At 56.7% G+C, this 21,377-nt stretch overlaps 1 protein-coding gene across 7 annotated transcripts in view; it reads right to left on the bottom strand.

Annotated features, from left to right (window-relative positions):
* CIC (capicua transcriptional repressor) overlaps positions 1-20,072 on the bottom strand; it is a 72,920-nt gene extending 52,848 nt beyond the window's left edge. For 3 of the 7 annotated variants that reach the window (XM_040419848.1, XM_040419864.1, XM_040419855.1), the window contains exons 1-2: positions 19,912-20,072; positions 8,955-11,716 (exon numbers count right to left, since the gene is read on the bottom strand). In XM_040419848.1, coding sequence (XP_040275782.1) covers positions 8,955-11,716; positions 19,912-20,057 — 2,908 coding nt within the window. In that variant the 5' untranslated portion in view covers positions 20,058-20,072. Of the gene's footprint in view, positions 1-8,954; positions 11,717-15,863; positions 15,948-16,680; positions 16,702-19,285; positions 19,401-19,911 lie in introns of those variants that run through there. The other 4 variants (XM_040419861.1, XM_040419881.1, XM_040419875.1 and 1 more) reach the window with 4 other exon arrangements.
* Between the last annotated feature and the right edge of the window lie 1,305 nt (positions 20,073-21,377).

The following is a 21,377-nucleotide window of genomic DNA, read 5'->3' as shown; positions in this document are numbered from 1 at the left end:
GAGAGAGAAGGGGAAAGAGAACGAGAGAGAGAGAGAAGGGGAAAGAGAACGAGAGAGAGAGAGAGAAGGGGAAAGAGAACGAGAGAGAGAGAGAGAGAAGGGGAAAGAGAACGAGAGAGAGAGAGAGAGAAGGGGAAAGAGAACGAGAGAGAGAGAGAGAGAGAGAGGGGGAAAGAGAACGAGAGAGAGAGAGAGAAGGGGAAAGAGAACGAGAGAGAGAGAGAGAGAAGGGGAAAGAGAACGAGAGAGAGAGAGAGAGAGAGAAGGGGAAAGAGAACGAGAGAGAGAGAGAAGGGGAAAGAGAACGAGAGAGAGAGAGAGAGAGAGAAGGGGAAAGAGAACGAGAGAGAGAGAGAGAAGGGGAAAGAGAACGAGAGAGAGAGAGAGAAGGGGAAAGAGAACGAGAGAGAGAGAGAGAAGGGGAAAGAGAACGAGAGAGAGAGAGAAGGGGAAAGAGAACGAGAGAGAGAGAAGGGGAAAGAGAACGAGAGAGAGAGAAGGGGAAAGAGAACGAGAAAGAGAACGAGAGAGAGAGAGAGAAAGAGAAAGAGAACGAGAGAGAGAGAGAGAGAGAGAGAACGAGAGAGAGAGAGAGAGAGGGAAAGAGAACGAGAGAGAGAGGGAAAGAGAACGAGAGAGAGAGGGAAAGAGAACGAGAGAGAGAGGGAAAGAGAACGAGAGAGAGAGGGAAAGAGAACGAGAGAGAGAGGGAAAGAGAACGAGAGAGAGAGGGAAAGAGAACGAGAGAGAGAGGGAAAGAGAACGAGAGAGAGAGGGAAAGAGAACGAGAGAGAGAGGGAAAGAGAACGAGAGAGAGAGAGAGAGAGAGAGAGAGGGAAAGAGAAAGAGAGAGAGAGAGGGAAAGAGAAAGAGAGAGAGAGAGGGAAAGAGAACGAGAGAGAGAGGGAAAGAGAACGAGAGAGAGAGGGAAAGAGAACGAGAGAGAGAGGGAAAGAGAACGAGAGAGAGAGGGAAAGAGAACGAGAGAGAGAGGGAAAGAGAACGAGAGAGAGAGGGAAAGAGAACGAGAGAGAGAGGGAAAGAGAACGAGAGAGAGAGGGAAAGAGAACGAGAGAGAGGGAAAGAGAACGAGAGAGAGAGGGAAAGAGAACGAGAGAGAGAGGGAAAGAGAACGAGAGAGAGAGGGAAAGAGAACGAGAGAGAGAAAGAGAGGGAAAGAGAACGAGAGAGAGAGAGAGAGAGAGAGAGAGAGAGAGAGAGGGAAAGAGAACGAGAGAGAGAGAGGGAAAGAGAACGAGAGAGAGAGAGAGAGAGAGAAGGGGAAAGAGAACGAGAGAGAGAGAGAGAGAAGGGGAAAGAGAACGAGAGAGAGAGAGAGAAGGGGAAAGAGAACGAGAGAGAGAGAGAGAGAAGGGGAAAGAGAACGAGAGAGAGAGAGAAGGGGAAAGAGAACGAGAGAGAGAGAGAAGGGGAAAGAGAACGAGAGAGAGAGAAGGGGAAAGAGAACGAGAAAGAGAACGAGAGAGAGAGAGAAAGAGAAAGAGAACGAGAGAGAGAGAGAGAAGGGGAAAGAGAACGAGAAAGAGAACGAGAGAGAGAAAGAGAAAGAGAACGAGAGAGAGAGAGAGAGAGAGAGAACGAGAGAGAGAGAGAACGAGAGAGAGAGAAAACGAGAGAGAGAGAGAACGAGAGAGAGAGAGAACGAGAGAGAGAGAGAACGAGAGAGAGAGAGAACGAGAGAGAGAGAACGAGAGAGAGAGAGAAGAAGAAGAAGCGGGGGAGTGCGGCTGGTGACACAGGACATGTACGTCTTTGCACGCTCGTTGCACAATTACTATACACTGTGGCGCTCACAATCTGCTTCATGTTGTCTGGTAGAATATTGGGGCCCTGGACACAGCGCCATCCGCCTGGTAGTGGCTGTGCCTGGTACTGCAGTCCTGGAGACGCTGGAGCCCATTCAGCCCACCACTGCCATCCTGCCCCCTACGGACTTCACACTCGCCTGGACCGCCCTGGAGGCCTCGCTACCAGTCCATGGCGAATGTGAACAGCAGGCAAGCTCTGCAGACAGCAGGGGAGGATGTTCTAATGTGAGGAGGAAGCGTGTGGGAGGCAGGATTAACCCCTCCGCTCCCGGGCCTACAGCCTGTGCGTCAGCGAGGAGGGTCCGACAGGTCACCGCCAGCCTCCCTGCCCTGTATATACTACGCTCCTGTACAGGTTCATATACACAGTCTGCTGGTCAATTCCTCATCAGTTTCAAATTCTATGCTTGCTGTCAGTGAATGGGAGCACTCTTGTTTACATCCAGAGGCTAAACACAGACATAGCACTTCTCACAGCTGAGAGTTTGTTACAATTGTATCCAGTATGATGATGCAGATTGTTACAATGTATCAGTCCAGAGTCCACACTGTATTGTTTGCAACAATGTATTCGTGTGAACGAGCACAACTTCCCAATCCTTCTGTTCTTCATTCTGATAGTTTTCCAAAGCTCTGCTTGCTGACAGGGAATGGAAATGTCTGGCAGTTACATCCTTGGGCTGAATCCTGTCCAGCTGACCCAGCATGGTTTATCCTGTAAATGTGTCTCACTCCCTATTCACTGACTGCAAGCAGAGATCTTGTAAATGATGAAGACGTCACAAGACTTTTCTTCATCACAGGGGTGTGGTAAGGAAGCGGGGGTGGGGCTGGGTGCCCCCTTAAATCCACACAAGGCGTCGGGATAATATCCGATGCCCAGGCCTAGGTGGGCACAACCCGCCTGAGACCTGCGGGCGCCGCCGTGAAGGTCACTTACTACTAAGAAATGGAATCTAATCGGGCGCATCAAGAGGCGGAGGATGGGAGGGGTGATCCTTTCTTTCATGCTTTTTTTAGGAAACGGTCGCCTCGGTTACCTGTTGCTGAGAAACAATTTTGTCACTGATGATGGGAACGAGGCTCCATTAACCCCCGCTCAGCCGAACAGACACCCACGGGGAAAACCGCGCAGCAGACGCTCATAATAAACGGATTCATCTTCTCCGCGTGATCCGCGGAGAGCGCCGGGGGGGGGGAGCCGCTGGATCGGGAGAGTCATAGGCCGCGTGGACAGCTATGGATGAGGTCACGTGTGGCCCCTGGCGCGACAGAAGCCATACTGGGGGGCGCTAAAGAGCTGTCCGCGCTGTGTGCCAGCCGCGTCACCATAGTAAGGGTTCACAGCAATGGCCTCCAACCTGAGCCGCAGCAAACTACAACTCCCAGCATCCCCCGACAGGTCACTGCATAACGAAAAACCTGCAACTTTCTAACATGCTTTGTGCAGAAACACATTTCAAGACCACTGTTTGCCATCAGTGAATGGAAGATCGCATCCCAATTGCATGACACAGAAGCAAGGGCGGGGGGGGTCAGTGCCGGATTACGGGAACCTCATATACACCAGGAATCTCCTCCGAGCCCCAACAATCCGGCCTCAATCAACTCCACTTCTCTTTATGTTTGCTGTTTTCAGCATTCACATTTTACAAGATCTCTGCTTGCAGACACTGAACAGAAACATTCTTTGTTCCCATCCAGACGCAAAGAGAAAGCTCTGATATAACGTGAGGAGCCCTGTGTGAGCAAGACGTTTTCTAAACATGTTTCCAAACACTGACAGCAAGCTGAGATCTTGAAAATGGTGATGCCTTCAAAGAAAAAGTCTAGTAGAAATCTGCAGGGCATGCTGGGAGTTGTAGTTTTGCCGCAGGCTGGTGGGACAGATGTAAATGGAGTTTTATGGATGAAAACTACTGCAACTTTCTAATAGACATTGTTTCCATTTCTCGCCGCTTTCAAGAGCTCTGATGGCTGACTGTGAATAGAAATATTCTGGTTTGCATTCCGAGGGCCTGATCGCGCCTGACTGACAGATCTCTGCTTGCTGACAGTGAACAGGAACATTTGTGTTTACATCCGGATGCACAGCTTCCTAGAAGAGAGATGTACTGTGAGAGGGACAGGCTTCCAACCACTGACAGCAAGCAGAGATCTTGAAATGTAAGGTGTATGAGAAAGATGTGGGCATTCCACTAATACAAATGTCACTGCATGGTGGGAGTTGTAGTTCCGTCAATGCAATGACTGACCACTACTTTGGGCGGCAGGGCGTGCCCCCTGGGGTGCTGCGGACATACAGGGTCCTGTGTGGTCCTGGCCGCTCGCTCTGCAGCCTGGAAGAGGCGGCTTCAGTGCTGGGATCCAGATCGAGACGGGGGAGGGGAGGACGTCTTATTCAGTTTTCACGGAGAGTCCCACACAAGTCCCAGCAGGACACAATACAGGACCGCAGCGCCAGCCGCCCCCAACAGCCTGGCCTATATTTACCGTATGGGTGAGCTGAGCCGGACACGCCGGCCGTAGACGGGCACACATAGCGCTGCCAACATGGCCGCCTGAAACAGTCCTGAACCGCAAACCTCCCTCAGGAAAAGTCAGGTGCCCCCCACCCTGGAGGTAGAACAGGGGCCATGTACGGTGCACCTCTTCCCCCGGACTCACCCTATAGCCGGAGGTGGTTTATGTGGAGCGCACACGGGGCACCTCTAGCAACACAGGAGCGCACACGGGGCACCTCTAGCAACACAGGAGCGCACACGGGGCACCTCTAGCAACACAGGAGCGCACACGGGGCACCTCTAGCAACACAGGAGCGCACACGGGGCACCTCTAGCAACACAGGAGCGTACACGGGGAACCTCTAGCACACAGGAGCGCACGCGGGGCACCTCTAGCACACAGGAGCGCACGCGGGGCACCTCTAGCACACGGGGCACCTCTAGCACACAGGAGCGCACGCGGGGCACCTCTAGCACACAGGAGCGCACGCGGGGCACCTCTAGCACACAGGAGCGCACACGGGGCACCTCTAGCACACAGGAGCGCACACTGGGAACCTCTAGCAACACAGGAGCGCACACGGGGAACCTCTAGCAACACAGGAGCGCACACGGGGAACCTCTAGCAACACAGGAGCGCACACGGGGAACCTCTAGCAACACAGGAGCGCACACGGGGAACCTCTAGCAACACAGGAGCGCACACGGGGAACCTCTAGCAACACAGGAGCGCACACGGGGAACCTCTAGCAACACAGGAGCGCACACGGGGAACCTCTAGCAACACAGGAGCGCACACGGGGAACCTCTAGCAACACAGGAGCGTACACGGGGAACCTCTAGCAACACAGGAGCGCACACGGGGAACCTCTAGCAACACAGGAGCGCACACGGGGAACCTCTAGCAACACAGGAGCGTACACGGGGAACCTCTAGCAACACAGGAGCGTACACGGGGAACCTCTAGCAACACAGGAGCGCACCTCTAGCACACAGGAGCGCACACGGGGCACCTCTAGTATACGGGGTACACGAGGCACACACATGGCACACGCAGTACACAGAGGCACATCTAGTATACAGGGGTACACGGGGCACACAGGAGTATATCGCCCTCCACTCTCCCGTGTCGCCCTTGCTCTCAGCAGATAGAAATAGATGTGGTGCCACGTACGGCGCCCGCACCTCCTCTACAGCTGAGACGCCGCTTTCGCACCTCCCGTCACATTTACAGCTCGGGGTCACAAGCAGAAAACTGAAGATGTAGAGGAGACGTCCGTGAACCGGGAGCAGGCGGCGCGGAGAACATCGGGTACATCATGGTCGCCGTTACAGATCACCCAGCTCTCCGCGAATCCCAGCATAGGACCCCCGCCAAGTTGGGTAATGGCCGCCATGTTAGACATGTGTTCTCCCAGCAGCGGCTTTGCTTTCCAGCCTGATGAGCGCAGCTCTGGGAGTCATTACGTGGCGAAAGGGTAACCTGAGGGTGGGGGAAGGGAGGGCGCAGGAAGGTGTGGAGGAGCCAAGATGGCGTCAACCAAACCGCAGGAAACGTCAGCGAAAAGGGCAATAAACAGGGCAGATTCAGAAGGATTCCCCCTACGGCGCCCGCTGTACACCGGGAGTTCCCCCTACGGCGCCCGCTGTACACCGGGGATTCCCCCTACGGCGCCCGCTGTACAACGGGGGTTCCCCTTACGGCGCCCACTAGGATGTTCTAATTGGTACCAGAGGCATCTTATCTGCTATTAAGGGGACACTCCACCTTTAGAGCCAATTTAAAGGGATATCCCACCTACAGAGATCATACAAAAAGTCCCAAAAATCTAAAAGCACAAATCTAAACAAAATTTTTCCCCCAAAACTGTAACGTTCTCACATTCTTTTCTGTGTCCCCCCTCATCACCTCTGCCGATCGGTGCCACTGTGGGCGGGCTTTGTCATGTCACATGACCCTTCTCTGCTTACAACTGCCAAACCTGTTGCATGCACCGCATATGCCTCCACATCAGCGCCAGTCAGTCTCCTTCCCCCTCTGGTAGCTGTGTCCTGCAGACAGAGAATACATGAACCGAGTCTGCAGCAGTGAAGGGGGCAGTGCAGGCCCTCTACTGCAGCGGCTCCGCTCCTCCTGACGCGCTGAAAGGGATTTCTATTGGCTGCCCTGCAGGGAGGAGGGGATCCCTGTGCAGAGACCTGGCTGTGCGCAGAGAGACCGAGCATGCATGTCCTCCAGCACTCAGCTCAGGAGGTGGGCGTCGACACTGCTACACACTGAACGCCAGAGGGCGCCATACTATGTAAGTAACTGACCACCAGGTGGAGCCATACTATGTAAGAAACTGACCACCAGGTGGAGCCATACTATGTAAGTAACTGACCACCAGGTGGAGCCATACTATGTAAGAAACTGACCACCAGGTGGAGCCATACTATGTAAGTAACTGACCACCAGGTGGAGCCATACTATGTAAGTAACTGACCACCAGGTGGTGCCATACTATGTAAGTAACTGAACATCGGGTGGAGCCATACTATGTAAGTAACTGAACATCGGGTGGAGCCCTACTATGTAAGTAACTGAACACCAAGTTGAGCCATACTATGTAAGTAACTGAACATCGGGTGGAGCCATACTATGTAAGTAACTGAACATCGGGTGGAGCCATACTATGTAAGTAACTGAACATCGGGTGGAGCCATACTATGTAAGTAACCGACCACCAGGTGGAGCCATACTATGTAAGTAACCGACCACCAGGTGGAGCCATACTATGTAAGTAACTGACCACCAGGTGGTGCCATACTATGTAAGTAACTGACCACCAGGTGGTGCCATACTATGTAAGTAACTGACCACCAGGTGGAGCCATACTATGTAAGTAACTGATCACCAGGTGGAGCCATACTATGTAAGTAACTGATCACCAGGTGGAGCCATACTATGTAAGTAACTGATCACCAGGTGGAGCCATACTATGTAAGTAACTGACCACCAGGTGGTGCCATACTATGTAAGTAACTGACCACCAGGTGGAGCCATACTATGTAAGTAACTGAACATCGGGTGGAGCCATACTATGTAAGTAACCGACCACCAGGTGGAGCCATACTATGTAAGTAACCGACCACCAGGTGGAGCCATACTATGTAAGTAACTGACCACCAGGTGGTGCCATACTATGTAAGTAACTGACCACCAGGTGGTGCCATACTATGTAAGTAACTGACCACCAGGTGGAGCCATACTATGTAAGTAACTGATCACCAGGTGGAGCCATACTATGTAAGTAACTGATCACCAGGTGGAGCCATACTATGTAAGTAACTGTACACCAGGTGGAGCCATACTATGTAAGTAACCGACCACCAGGTGGAGCCATACTATGTAAGTAACTGATCACCAGGTCATACTATAAGTAAATGTCAGCACTTTGCGCTGTTCTTTCTATACAATGAATATGATGTAATAGGGTAACTGCCATGTTTTCATCACACAATCTATTTTAGCATATGTTCCTGCTGCAGCATTATACATAAAGCAGTGTTTCGATTCTTCACTTACTGTTCTCCTTGAGCTTTTCCCTTACTTACGGCTGTTTTGAACCCTACAATATGAGACTCTTCTCAAAATGGCTCCTCTGCCAGTTCTCTGAGGCCAAAACTGCTTTCCCTCACTTCCCATACACACTTGCTGTAGCCGGTAGCTTCCTGCCAGCCAATCAGATTGGCTTACTGAGGGACACGCCTCCTCACTCTGAAGCCTAATGCAGGCATGCAGCGTGAAGGACCGCCCCTGTGTCATCTGTTTACACTAAAGGGAAGACAGACAAGCCCTAGCAATGCTGTTTTAAGGGACCAATTGAAAAGGACAGAGGACATTAATGAAAGCTGTTATCATAAGGTAATTACAGATCTTCTGACAATAATTAACAGACTAACTCAGGTATACATGCCTAGCTCTAATAAACTAGGACGGTTACACTATGGAATTGCATTCTGAGCAATTTACACATGGATTATAGGGATTCCACTCTCAGGGGTACACACGTGGCAGAGTGGGAGACATCAGCAGAGGGGGTCCGTCAGGCGCAGGTACGTTTTCAGTCACATAATGCAGAGGCTATTAATTACTGACGGCTCCAGTTGCGAGGAATTCACTTTCCCCGCTTCTGCCCCTCGTTATTAGGCCTCATGCACACGACCGTTCAGTTTTTTGCGGTCCGCAAATCACGGATCCGCAAAAAACGGAAGCCGCCCTCGTGCCTTCCGCAATTTGCGGAACGGGCGGCCCATTGTAGAAATGCCTATTCTTGTCTGCAAAACGGGCAAGAATAGGACATGTTCTATTTTTTTTGCGGGGCCACGGAACGGAGCAACGGATGTGGACAGCACACGGAGTGCTGTCCGCATCTTTTGCAGCCCCATTTAAGTTAATGGGTCCGCATCCGAGCCGCCAAAACGGCGGCTCGGATGCGGACCAAAACAACGGCCGTGTGCATGAGGCCTTACCCGGATTGCTCCTGGTCATGGAGGCGAGGTAGGCGATTGCTCAAAATACAATTCCACAACTCTCTTTATGATTACGCAGCAACGCGGATGTGAAGATGTCGCCTACCTGTGCCCGGCCGTCCCATGATGATCTCTTTCTTCGGAGCAGGGTGGCTGCTGTAGTCACTGGGCACGATAACTGGCAGCAAAGCGGCAGGAGATGGATGGAAGGCGAGCGGCTGGAATGGTGAGGAGACACTGAAGGCGGCCGGAGGGTGATCTGACGGACCAGAGGACGTGCAGGGGGATGACTCTCCGGCGCTGGGTTGACCAGACGGCAATGATCGTGTCACTATCTGGGTAGCATTGATGGGTACTGGCATCTGGAGCGGAGTCTTAGAAGGATGCTCCTTGGAGCATACTTTAACCAGATGCCTGGGACTGCTGCCTCCTGTCACTGCTCCACCAACACCTCGAGGTCCCCCATCAGACGGCTTTTCCACAAACTTTGAGGGTAGAGGGACATCCGGGTTACGTACAATGACAGGAGAGTCTCTCTGCACAGCTGGGACCCTGCGGACAGTAGGGCTAGGGTCAGAGGTCAGGCCAGCAGGGGGGGACAGAAGCAAAGATGGAGAGGCTTGCTGGGATCGGGAAAAGATGGCGGGTGAGCCAGATCGATATCCGGCAGGTGTGGATGGTGTTGGGGTGTGAGAGACAGAGTCCACCCCGGAGTCCATGCTATCAGTCTTCTGGAAGTCGGCGGCTGAGCTGACACTGCTGTGGTGGGAATCTGGCTTCCTCTTGCTGGGGCTCATGGGCACGGTGAAGGTAAGGTTGGTCTGGAAGGAGGGCAGGATACCAGCCGGCTGCCTCTCTCGGTGGTGCGAGTGGTGCAGCATCTCCGGGGTCAATACTGCTTGCCCCTTGGGGGTGCTTGCGCTTACATGACGACTGCGAGCCGCTCGCTGGATGACAGGGGAAGCATTTATGGGACTGAAGTTGGCTGGCCTGAAGCCGAAGAGCGGAGAAGGTGAAGGAGACGGCGTTGGGGAGAAGGGAGATTGGTTGGAGACGGGCGAGAAGGATGGCGTTCCGGAACGGGAGCTTCCCAGAGACACTAACATATTTGCAGCTTCACACTCATCAAAGTCAAAGCGAGAGAGGTCCGCAGCGGCCACCAGGCGGGGGCGAGAGTCGGTGCGTATGCTGCTGACTTCACTGTCCCGCGAGGTGTCATCCCAGTCGAACTCTGCACTCCCCTCCCGGCCGCCCCGGCCCTCAGACAGGTTCTCCATCTCCTTCGTCCTCATGGACAGATGCCGGGAACAGTATCCTCGACGCTGGGACTCCTTCATGCAGCTATCCCGTGAGCACAGCCGCCTCCACTGCTTCCCATTGAACTTCTTACGGATACCGTTCGGGGTGCAGACGACGTCTCCCTTCTTGTACTTCTGTTGTGCAGCCGTTAAAGGGGTGCGGGAACGGGATCCCGGCGTACTGCATTTATCCAGGGACACGCTGCTACAACTGCTCCGGCTCCCTGCATCCGGACTTAGTAAGGGGGATGGCTGCTCGGGCAAGCGGCTCATGATGGCGTAAGCGGGTGACTTGGGTGGGGAGAGAATGCAGTGCTGTACAGAGGACAGCTTCTCCTCGCTGACGGGCATACTGAAGCTTATCTTCGAGACCTCGGCATCCTCCAGGTGCTTTTGTTCTGACATGGGGATCTCCACCGGCGCTCCGGACTGCTGCTCGGAGGGATGACTTGTGGAGAACCTTCCGAGCACTTGTTGCGGCTTCTCCTCGGCTGCTCGGGGAATCACCAGAACTGGCTCTTTATACCACGGGAAGCGCACGAGCCGGATACTATTGTGAGGGACCCAGCCATAGTCCCGGTCCCTTCGGCCTGGGCTCTGTTGAAAGCACACTTTATAGGACAGCGGATTCTGAACTATTTCTACAACGGTTCCCTCCCGGAACGTTGTACTTTCCGGTCCAACACAGGCGCACACTGCCGAACCCACCTCTACTTCCCCAGGTGCTGGGATCTGGTCTAGAAGAACCGCATCCTGCATGATGTCCAGGAATGTTATGGTCTGTGAGCCAGGAAACAGCACGCCAAGCTCCTGGTTTCGGCGGACTTGCTTTACTTGGCAAAGATAGAAGGCGTCCTCCTTCCTGGCCAGGACCTTCTGGGGTTGCAGGTGACCTCGCATGTCCATCTCAGGCCACGAGACGGCTGGTGGCTCTAGCTCAGTTTGGACTTTCTCGGCTTCTTCTTCTAAGTCTGCAGAGTGCTCGCTAGCCGTATCTGTACTAGAAGACCTCACAGACGGACATACGTCCTCCGTCTCTACAGCAGGAGCTGCGGACTGTTCCAGCATGCACTCCGGTGGCGCCGGAGGACCTTCACTGCTACTGGAAGAATCTTCGTGTCCATCTTGAGACCCTTGGCCCTCCACGTACTTTCTCTTGGGTGCTTTAGACTTGAAAGTTGCGGTCTTCCTGCTCAGAGGCATTTCCCAGCGGGGCGGCTCGTACACCCCTTTACTCATCGCCTGGTCATTGCTCGATGCCTCCATGCAGACCTGAGATATGCCGGCCTGCGCCTCCATTATCTGCTCTGAGTCGCGGGGCGGCAGCTCCTGCTGGTTTATCCGGCCTCCCGTTATATCGGTCACTGTAGGTTCCACTTTTACTTGCATCTTCCTTGCACCCACGAATGCCAGGTGGTGCCCCGACTCTTCCGATGCCTCCTCTGATGCCTCCTCCTCGGTGGCCTCGTCCTCCTGCCTCCCTTCCTCCACCCTTCTCTTCTGTTTCTTGCTGCGGGTGGAGGTTGTTGATTTCTTGACTGGTTTCATCTTTGGGGGATCAAGACGGCACCTGGAAAAGAAAGGCAAAAGAATCAGCAAAAATGGTACAAAACAAGAGGCTTAAAGTGACAGGCATCCCAATTATTAATTCAATAGGATTTAAAGGGGCAGTCCCTGCAGGATGTTATAGTGGGAGGTCTGATGATCAGCTGACCACGGGGGCAGCTGATCATAGCAACCGGACTGGACTGTCACATGACGTGTCCGCTATGGAGGGCGGTCTACGGGGACGCGTCCACTATAGAGGGCGGTCTGCGGGGACGCGTCCACTATAGAGGGCGGTCTGCGGGGACGCGTCCACTATAGAGGGCGGTCTGCGGGGACGCGTCCACTATAGAGGGCGGTCTGCGGGGACGCGTCCACTATAGAGGGCGGTCTGCGGGGACGCGTCCACTATAGAGGGCGGTCTGCGGGGACGCGTCCACTATAGAGGGCGGTCTGCGGGGACGCGTCCACTATAGAGGGCGGTCTGCGGGGACGCGTCCACTATAGAGGGCGGTCTGCGGGGACGCGTCCACTATAGAGGGCGGTCTGCGGGGACGCGTCCACTATAGAGGGCGGTCTGCGGGGACGCGTCCACTATAGAGGGCGGTCTGCGGGGACGCGTCCACTATAGAGGGCGGTCTGCGGGGACGCGTCCACTATAGAGGGCGGTCTGCGGGGACGCGTCCACTATAGAGGGCGGTCTGCGGGGACGCGTCCACTATAGAGGGCGGTCTGCGGGGACGCGTCCACTATAGAGGGCGGTCTGCGGGGACGCGTCCACTATAGAGGGCGGTCTGCGGGGACGCGTCCACTATAGAGGGCGGTCTGCGGGGACGCGTCCACTATGGAGGGCGGTCTGCGGGGACGCGTCCACTATGGAGGGCGGTCTACGGGGACGCGTCCACTATGGAGGGCGGTCTACGGGGACGCGTCCACTATGGAGGGCGGTCTACGGGGACGCGTCCACTATAGAGGGCGGTCTACGGGGACGCGTCCACTATAGAGGGCGGTCTACGGGGACGCGTCCACTATAGAGGGCGGTCTACGGGGACGCGTCCACTATAGAGGGCGGTCTACGGGGACGCGTCCACTATAGAGGGCGGTCTACGGGGACGCGTCCACTATAGAGGGCGGTCTACGGGGACGCGTCCACTATAGAGGGCGGTCTACGGGGACGCGTCCACTATAGAGGGCGGTCTACGGGGACGCGTCCACTATAGAGGGCGGTCTACGGGGACGCGTCCACTATAGAGGGCGGTCTACGGGGACGCGTCCACTATAGAGGGCGGTCTACGGGGACGCGTCCACTATAGAGGGCGGTCTACGGGGACGCGTCCACTATAGAGGGCGGTCTACGGGGACGCGTCCACTATAGAGGGCGGTCTACGGGGACGCGTCCACTATAGAGGGCGGTCTACGGGGACGCGTCCACTATAGAGGGCGGTCTACGGGGACGCGTCCACTATAGAGGGCGGTCTACGGGGACGCGTCCACTATAGAGGGCGGTCTACGGGGACGCGTCCACTATAGAGGGCGGTCTACGGGGACGCGTCCACTATAGAGGGCGGTCTACGGGGACGCGTCCACTATAGAGGGCGGTCTACGGGGACGCGTCCACTATAGAGGGCGGTCTACGGGGACGCGTCCACTATAGAGGGCGGTCTACGGGGACGCGTCCACTATAGAGGGCGGTCTACGGGGACGCGTCCACTATAGAGGGCGGTCTACGGGGACGCGTCCACTATAGAGGGCGGTCTACGGGGACGCGTCCACTATAGAGGGCGGTCTACGGGGACGCGTCCACTATAGAGGGCGGTCTACGGGGACGCGTCCACTATAGAGGGCGGTCTACGGGGACGCGTCCACTATAGAGGGCGGTCTACGGGGACGCGTCCACTATAGAGGGCGGTCTACGGGGACGCGTCCACTATAGAGGGCGGTCTACGGGGACGCGTCCACTATAGAGGGCGGTCTACGGGGACGCGTCCACTATAGAGGGCGGTCTACGGGGACGCGTCCACTATAGAGGGCGGTCTACGGGGACGCGTCCACTATAGAGGGCGGTCTACGGGGACGCGTCCACTATAGAGGGCGGTCTACGGGGACGCGTCCACTATAGAGGGCGGTCTACGGGGACGCGTCCACTATAGAGGGCGGTCTACGGGGACGCGTCCACTATAGAGGGCGGTCTACGGGGACGCGTCCACTATAGAGGGCGGTCTACGGGGACGCGTCCACTATAGAGGGCGGTCTACGGGGACGCGTCCACTATAGAGGGCGGTCTACGGGGACGCGTCCACTATAGAGGGCGGTCTACGGGGACGCGTCCACTATAGAGGGCGGTCTACGGGGACGCGTCCACTATAGAGGGCGGTCTACGGGGACGCGTCCACTATAGAGGGCGGTCTACGGGGACGCGTCCACTATAGAGGGCGGTCTACGGGGACGCGTCCACTATAGAGGGCGGTCTACGGGGACGCGTCCACTATAGAGGGCGGTCTACGGGGACGCGTCCACTATAGAGGGCGGTCTGCGGGGACGCGTCCACTATAGAGGGCGGTCTACGGGGACGCGTCCACTATAGAGGGCGGTCTACGGGGACGCGTCCACTATAGAGGGCGGTCTACGGGGACGCGTCCACTATAGAGGGCGGTCTACGGGGACGCGTCCACTATAGAGGGCGGTCTACGGGGACGCGTCCACTATAGAGGGCGATCTACGGGGACGCGTCCACTATAGAGGGCGGTCTACGGGGACGCGTCCACTATAGAGGGCGGTCTACGGGGACGCGTCCACTATAGAGGGCGGTCTACGGGGACGCGTCCACTATAGAGGGCGGTCTACGGGGACGCGTCCACTATAGAGGGCGGTCTACGGGGACGCGTCCACTATAGAGGGCGGTCTACGGGGACGCGTCCACTATAGAGGGCGGTCTACGGGGACGTGTCCACTATAGAGGGCGGTCTACGCCGATAGGGCATCTGTGACTGGGAACGTCGCCGTGTGCTTCACATTCTCTTCTTCAGGCTCAATGACTGATTTTCACGGACACCAGAGCGCCCGGCTGTAAATATGACGCCCGCCTGATAAGATGTGCAAATGTGCCAAACGACAAACTCCTTTCAACTATCACAAAAAGGGGGCGTGGCCTGTCGGTCCCAATACTGCGGCCCATGTATCATTATTCTTTGCGCCCATGATGCTACCGATTGGCGCAGCGACCGCCATTTAATCACCGTACAATGAAAAGTTCTGCAGCTTTCTAATCGGCCCGTCGTTCCTGCTCCTCGCCGTTGTCATTATCTCTGCTTGCTGTCAGAGAATGGAAAAAATGTAATGCAGGGGAGCGAGCGCTCTGATACACTGTAACAAGCCCCGCAGATAACAGCAAGCAGAGATCTCGGAAACGGAGGGGAGCGGAAGCACAAAGCAGACGAGAAAAGAAGCACAGCTTTTCACGATGATTACGTCTTATTTCTGGAAAACCGCCGTGGACGCAGCGTTCGCACCAGTCATGTGACCGGTCCCGGCAAATCAACATTTATTCAGATTACTGGTCATTTCCACAAAGCTCCCATCATGGACACCGCACTGGGCACATTTACGGTGGCGTTCACATCCGCAGGGAACATCATTTAATGCATCTTTTTCTCCCCAAATCTGTCCACGGCGCAGAAATAAAAAATGGCGCCGTCCTTTCTGCCGGATGTCTAAATCCAGGCTGCATTTTGCTGGATAGATGTGGCCCCCCGTGTGCGCAGAGGGACAGGTGCAGACAGGAGCACGCACATCACAGGGCCCATCCCCCCCCCCCCCCCCCCCCCCCCCCCGAGCCAACCTCTTCTCTGCCAGGCAGAATGGCGATGTGGAGCAGCAGTGAAGGGGTTAAGCGCTGGTATGAAGGCTGCGGAGCGCGGTGCATGTGTCGTCAGCATCATAAAGACACGGTCCGCTCATCGTACATGTCCTGGCACACGGATGGATACCTGACCGCGGGAACAGCGCCACATAGGTACGCTGAATGCACGCCGCTACCGCTAAAATGGCTGCTCAGACCCAGACCGACGCGTTTCAGGCACCCGATTGTCTGGATAACCATAGTGGGGTCTGCACCTCCCCCGGCTTTGATAATGGAGCCTCTGGCGCACCTGGGCGCGCGCCCCCTGTAATACCTGGTGATCTTACGACAATCCCCTTCCCCCGACATACGCTCCGAGCACACACCAGGCACATGCCAGGACATGTTCAGGCGCCCGCGGCTCTGACATATGGTCGGGAAGCCCTGGCGCAGGGATGCACGCGCAGACATCTCCTACCTGCACACCTACGCGCTTCACTCACAAGTTCTCACCCCCTCAAGTCACATCACAAGCTCGCTGCCAACGACCCGGCAACCGGATGCCCAGAGCATGCCCACCGGAGCGCGGGGGAGGGGCGGCTCCAGGAATGGAGGGGCCGAACCAGATCCACCCCCGGGGTATCACAGCTATACCAGTGGCCCCAGTACCACCACAATGTCAGCGATACTGGTGCCGGGGGCGTATCTACAGGCTTGTGCCCCTTAAGTGGGTGCAGGGTATATCAGCGGTGCTGGACAGTGAGGGGCCCCGTCTCTGCACCGGTGACCCCATTCATCCCTCCGCCATCTGCACCAGACCAGACACCAGCACCACGGATGCCACGCTTGTGATGGGTGCGTCCTGCTCACCACCTTGCACAATACAGACGTGGACCAGTGATAACCAGAGCAGCGCGCTTCACTGAGACCCCTATACTGGTGACGGCACCACCACTGGCCTTGTACTGGTGACATCCTCTGTGACACCCCGGGGATCCTCACATCCTCTCCCTACAGATGTAGCAGAGACAGGAGTGCGGGTACAGTAGGTTCACCTGCGATAATACATTGTAGTGTCCCAGGAGCTGCACCAAGTGACAAACCCGCCTCTGCTACATCCTTTACAGTAAAAGGTGACACCCCGCACGCACCACATCTCTGAGGCGTTAACCCTTCCCGTCCTCTGCAGCCCCGGGTATTCATTCTCCGGGCGGTTGGGTAATAATAACTCGGATAATGTGAGCCGCCGGGCGAGAGGACAACACCCACATTCCTTGCCACACGGCACGGGGGGGGGGGGGGGGGACGGACACTATAATGACCGGGGAGATGACGTCATCACCACGACAAACACGGAAGAGACTTTATTTCTACAAATGCCCAGAACCCAACTTTTCCTCCCCCTGATGGGCGACCTCCGCCCTATAACCCCCCCCCCCCCCCAGACATGCAGATCATTTACCTAACCCCGCTGGCACTGCCATACCCAACCCCCCTGCACCACAGAATCACCCCACACCCTCCAAACCCCTTGCACCCCCAGAATCCCCCCACACCCTCTGAACCCCAGAATCCCCCCCACACCCTCTGAACCCCCTGCACCCTCATGATCCCCCCCACGCCCCTTGCACCCCCAGAATCCCCCCACACACACACACACCCTCTGAACCCCCCCCCCCCCACAACCTCTGAACCCCCTGCACCCTCATGATCCCCCCCACACCCCTTGCACCCCCAGAATCCCCACACACACACCCTCTGAACCCCCCCCCCCACAACCTCTGAACCCCCTGCACGCTCAGGATTCCCCCCCACACCCCCCCCCAGAATCCCCTTCACACCCTCCAAACCTCCTGCACCCTCAGATCCCCCCCTGCACCCCCACATCCCCCCCTGCACCCCCACATCCCCCCCTGCACCCCCGCCAAACCCCCGCACCCCCAGATCCCCCCCCCACTCTCCAAACCCCCCGCACCCTCAGATCCCACACCCCTTGCACCCCCAGAATCCCCACACACACACCCTCTGAACCCCCCCCACAACCTCTGAACCCCAGAATCCCCCCCACACCCTCTGAACCCCCTGCACGCTCAGGATTCCCCCCACACCCCCCAGAATCCCCTTCACACCCTCCAAACCCCCTGCACCCTCAGATCCCCCCCGCACCCTCAGATCCCCCCCTGCACCCCCGCCAAACCCCCGCACCCCCAGACCCCCCCCCCACTATCCAAACCCCCCGCACCCTCAGATCCCCCCCTGCACCCCCAGATCCCCCCTGCACGCTCAGGATTCCCCCCACACCCCCCCCCCCAGAATCCCCTTCACACCCTCCAAACCCCCTGCACCCTCAGATCCCCCCCGCACCCTCAGATCCCCCCCTGCACCCCCGCCAAACCCCCGCACCCCCAGACCCCCCCCCACTATCCAAACCCCCCGCACCCTCAGATCCCCCCCTGCACGCTCAGGATTCCCCCCACACCCCCCCCCCCAGAATCCCCTTCACACCCTCCAAACCCCCTGCACCCTCAGATCCCCCCCGCACCCTCAGATCCCCCCCTGCACCCCCGCCAAACCCCCAGACCCCCCCCCCACTATCCAAACCCCCCGCACCCTCAGATCCCCCCCTGCACCCCCAGATCCCCCCTGCACCCCCGCCAAACCCCCGCACCCCCAGATCCCCCCCCCCCCACTATCCAAACCCCCCGCACCCTCAGATCCCCCCCTGCACCCCCAGATCCCCCCTGCACCCCCGCACCCCCAGATCCCCCCCCCCCCCCCTATCCAAACCCCCCGCACCCTCAGATCCCCCCCTGCACCCTCAGATCCCCCCCCCCCCCCCACTCTCCAAACCCCCTGCACCCTCAGATCCCCCCCATTTCCAAACATCCCGGCCATTGTCACGTCACAGTTAATCGGCTGCACAGAGTCACCGGAGCCGGGAAAAGATCCCCATCAGATCCCCATACACCACACGGACACGCAGCGTTACACGGTACCGGGGGCGGGGGTACAGTTGAAGGACACATGTGCGACCCTGGAATCATACAACATACGTGATGTGGGAAACATACAAGGGTCACACGAAATGTAGAAATTCTGTGTATGTAATATGTCACGTGTGCTCTATACAGCGCCGGGTATATAATATGTGCAGAGCAATATTCACCACTCGTACTGCGGAGCATGTAATATGAACATGTATGTAATACGCACAGAGCAATAATCACACACTATACGTGTACTATGGACGGAGCAATGATCACCCGCGGCTCACACGCCATACACTGCGTGTACTGTGGAGCATGTACTATGTCACGTGTACTATGTACGGAGCCGTATTCATTATGCGGTGCACACGAAACGTTACACATACTGCGGCGAATGTAATATGTCACGTGTCCTGTGTACGGAGCATGTAACATGTACAGAACACGTCCTAGAAGTAGCGGCCTGGCACCAGCGTGTGATATCCGCCTACGTACTATGCAGCACATCGCGCACTGGTCACACGGATGTCACAGGAGCTGTAGTAAGCATGTAGTAAGCGTGTAGTAAGCGTGTAGTAAGCATGTAACATGTGCAGCCCTGGGCTATGAAGCTGAGGGGAGCACTACGAGTCCCAGCATACAGTCCTGCCCCGGACAGCCAGCAGGGGGCGCTGCTGCTGCATGGAGGACACAGGGCGCACACACACCGGGGAAGCAGGGACGTCCAGGCGGCGCTCGAGGTGACCGGAGGGGAGCCGCGGACACTCACCTGGCCCTCACTCACGGACATCCACACACTGCTGCCTGGCCCCCTTACTCCAGGAGACAAAATGGTGAATGAAGCAGGAACAGCTGGAGGAGGCAGCCAATCACAGCCCACAACTAGCCCAGTGACAGAGTCCTCCGCCAATAGGAAGCCAGCGGAGGCGGGGCGTAATGACAAGGAGCCGAAAAACCGCCTGAGCCACACATACAGTAGCCAATCACAGGCGGCTAACGGTGAAAAGTAGGCGGTGACGCACTAATCACAGGTGACAGGCTGGTACAGTAGCCAGTAGGAAGAAGGGAGGGGCGTGGCCCTCGGTCCACCAACCACACCGCGGGATGAAGTGCCTTGTTTATCAAGAGCCGAGTCCGCCACAGGGCCTGCCGGGAGTTGTAGTTCGACATGGAAAAGGTTCGCCCAGACAGGAAGCGTAAACTACACGGCTGAGAACTACAACTACCAGCAAGTACAGCGTGAAGTAGCTGGCGTGAAGCAGGAGGTGGAGGAGCTGCAGAAATCCCTCTGGCAGGATGAGAAATGGCCATGCGTGACACCGGAGTTCGGAAGTCCGTCCAGCTATGACAGAAAGAACCGGAGCAGGTGCTGAGAGCGGGCTTAAAGTCACTCACCCCTCTTTCCCCTCTCCCGGCTCTTCATCAGAAACCGGCAGCTCCAAGCCGTCTCTTCCCACACAGCAACAGCAAGAGCCCGTCAGGATTGACCAATCACCGTCCGGCTTAGAGGTGACATCATCGCCAAGAAGGCGGAGACACATGTAGGAGGGGAGGGGGACCCACTCACCGCCCGACCCGGCCACGCCTCCCCCTGTCGGCGCGTGCAGGGGGATGGTTGCTAAGCTGATGTCACCTTACCGGCGGCTGATTGGCTGACGAAGGCCGAGGCGGCAGCCAATGGTGAGACGCAGAGGTGACGTCTGGAAGCGTGTTGCCATCAAACTGGAAGGTGTGGGCGTGTCTCAGCCGACCGTAAGGGACTTGTTACACACAAAGGGGCGTGGCAAGCTCCGCCTATCAGCGAGCACCTCGAGAACATTTAGCCAATGGGCGCAGGGGAGGCGGTAACTTTTCTAACAGTCTGGAGCTCATTAACCCTTTGCTGTCTTGTGGTGACTGTTCCTTCTGCCCTGAGAATGAAGGGGGAGGGGCTGAGAATTGTGGGAGGGGCGGTGACAACTGCAAGGCGCACACTTCTGAACCAGGAAAGTGGTTGTCAGAGGAGGATTTTCCCACTAACACTACTCATGGGGGTTCTGTGTACATGAGCAGTGTCCGGAAATGGCGGATATCCACTTGCAGGACCTGACACGACCTGTGCGCTATGGCGGCGCTGTTCCTGGAAAATCTTACAGAGTCCCTTTAACCCTGGATGGACGGCTGCGACTTCCTGATCAGAGCATTTATGGAGTGGACATCAGCCGGGGCCCGAGGGCCCGTCACCAGACCTGCCGTACTCCTGTAGTCACACATGTTGCTAGGAAACCTTCTAGAATGTTCTTTAAAAGGGCCACACCCCCCATAATCCTGCAGGCAAGGAGACTTTGTAGCTGACCCTCAGACTGCAGGGACCTGACGACCGGCCGCTGACAACTCTGATAAAACCCCGAAGAACTTTGCCTCAAAACTTGATCATGATTGGTCCATTCTGCACTTAAATCCCGCCCACCTCTGGCGACCAATGTCGGGTTAGAGGTCCTATCTTCAAAACCGTGCACCCATTGGCCGATGATGGTGGGGGGGTTTTCAGACGCATGCTACAACCACTACGTGTCACCCGGCCTTACCGCCGATTGGGGCGCCGTCTACAATACATAGAATTCACATCTTGGGAAATGGAGGATCGGTACCGCCGAGCACAAAAACTATAGAGACCCTGAATGACGGGAGGACGCGGGGCCTCCACATGGCGAGGTTTTCTGAAAAAACGCTGTGGCCAGTTGTTTGCTAAAAGCGGGATCAGGCTCGGACTGGCCCACCGGGAAGGTGGGGGGGTTCCTAGGTAGCAGGCTCGGACTGGCCCACCGGGGAGGCGGGGGTTCCTAGGTAGCAGGCTCGGACTGGCCCACCGGGGAGGCGGG

This window comes from Bufo bufo, chromosome 1 (assembly GCF_905171765.1).
Source record: "Bufo bufo chromosome 1, aBufBuf1.1, whole genome shotgun sequence".
Lineage (NCBI taxonomy): Eukaryota > Metazoa > Chordata > Amphibia > Anura > Bufonidae > Bufo > Bufo bufo.
This window is presented reverse-complemented; position numbering and strand designations above follow the sequence as displayed.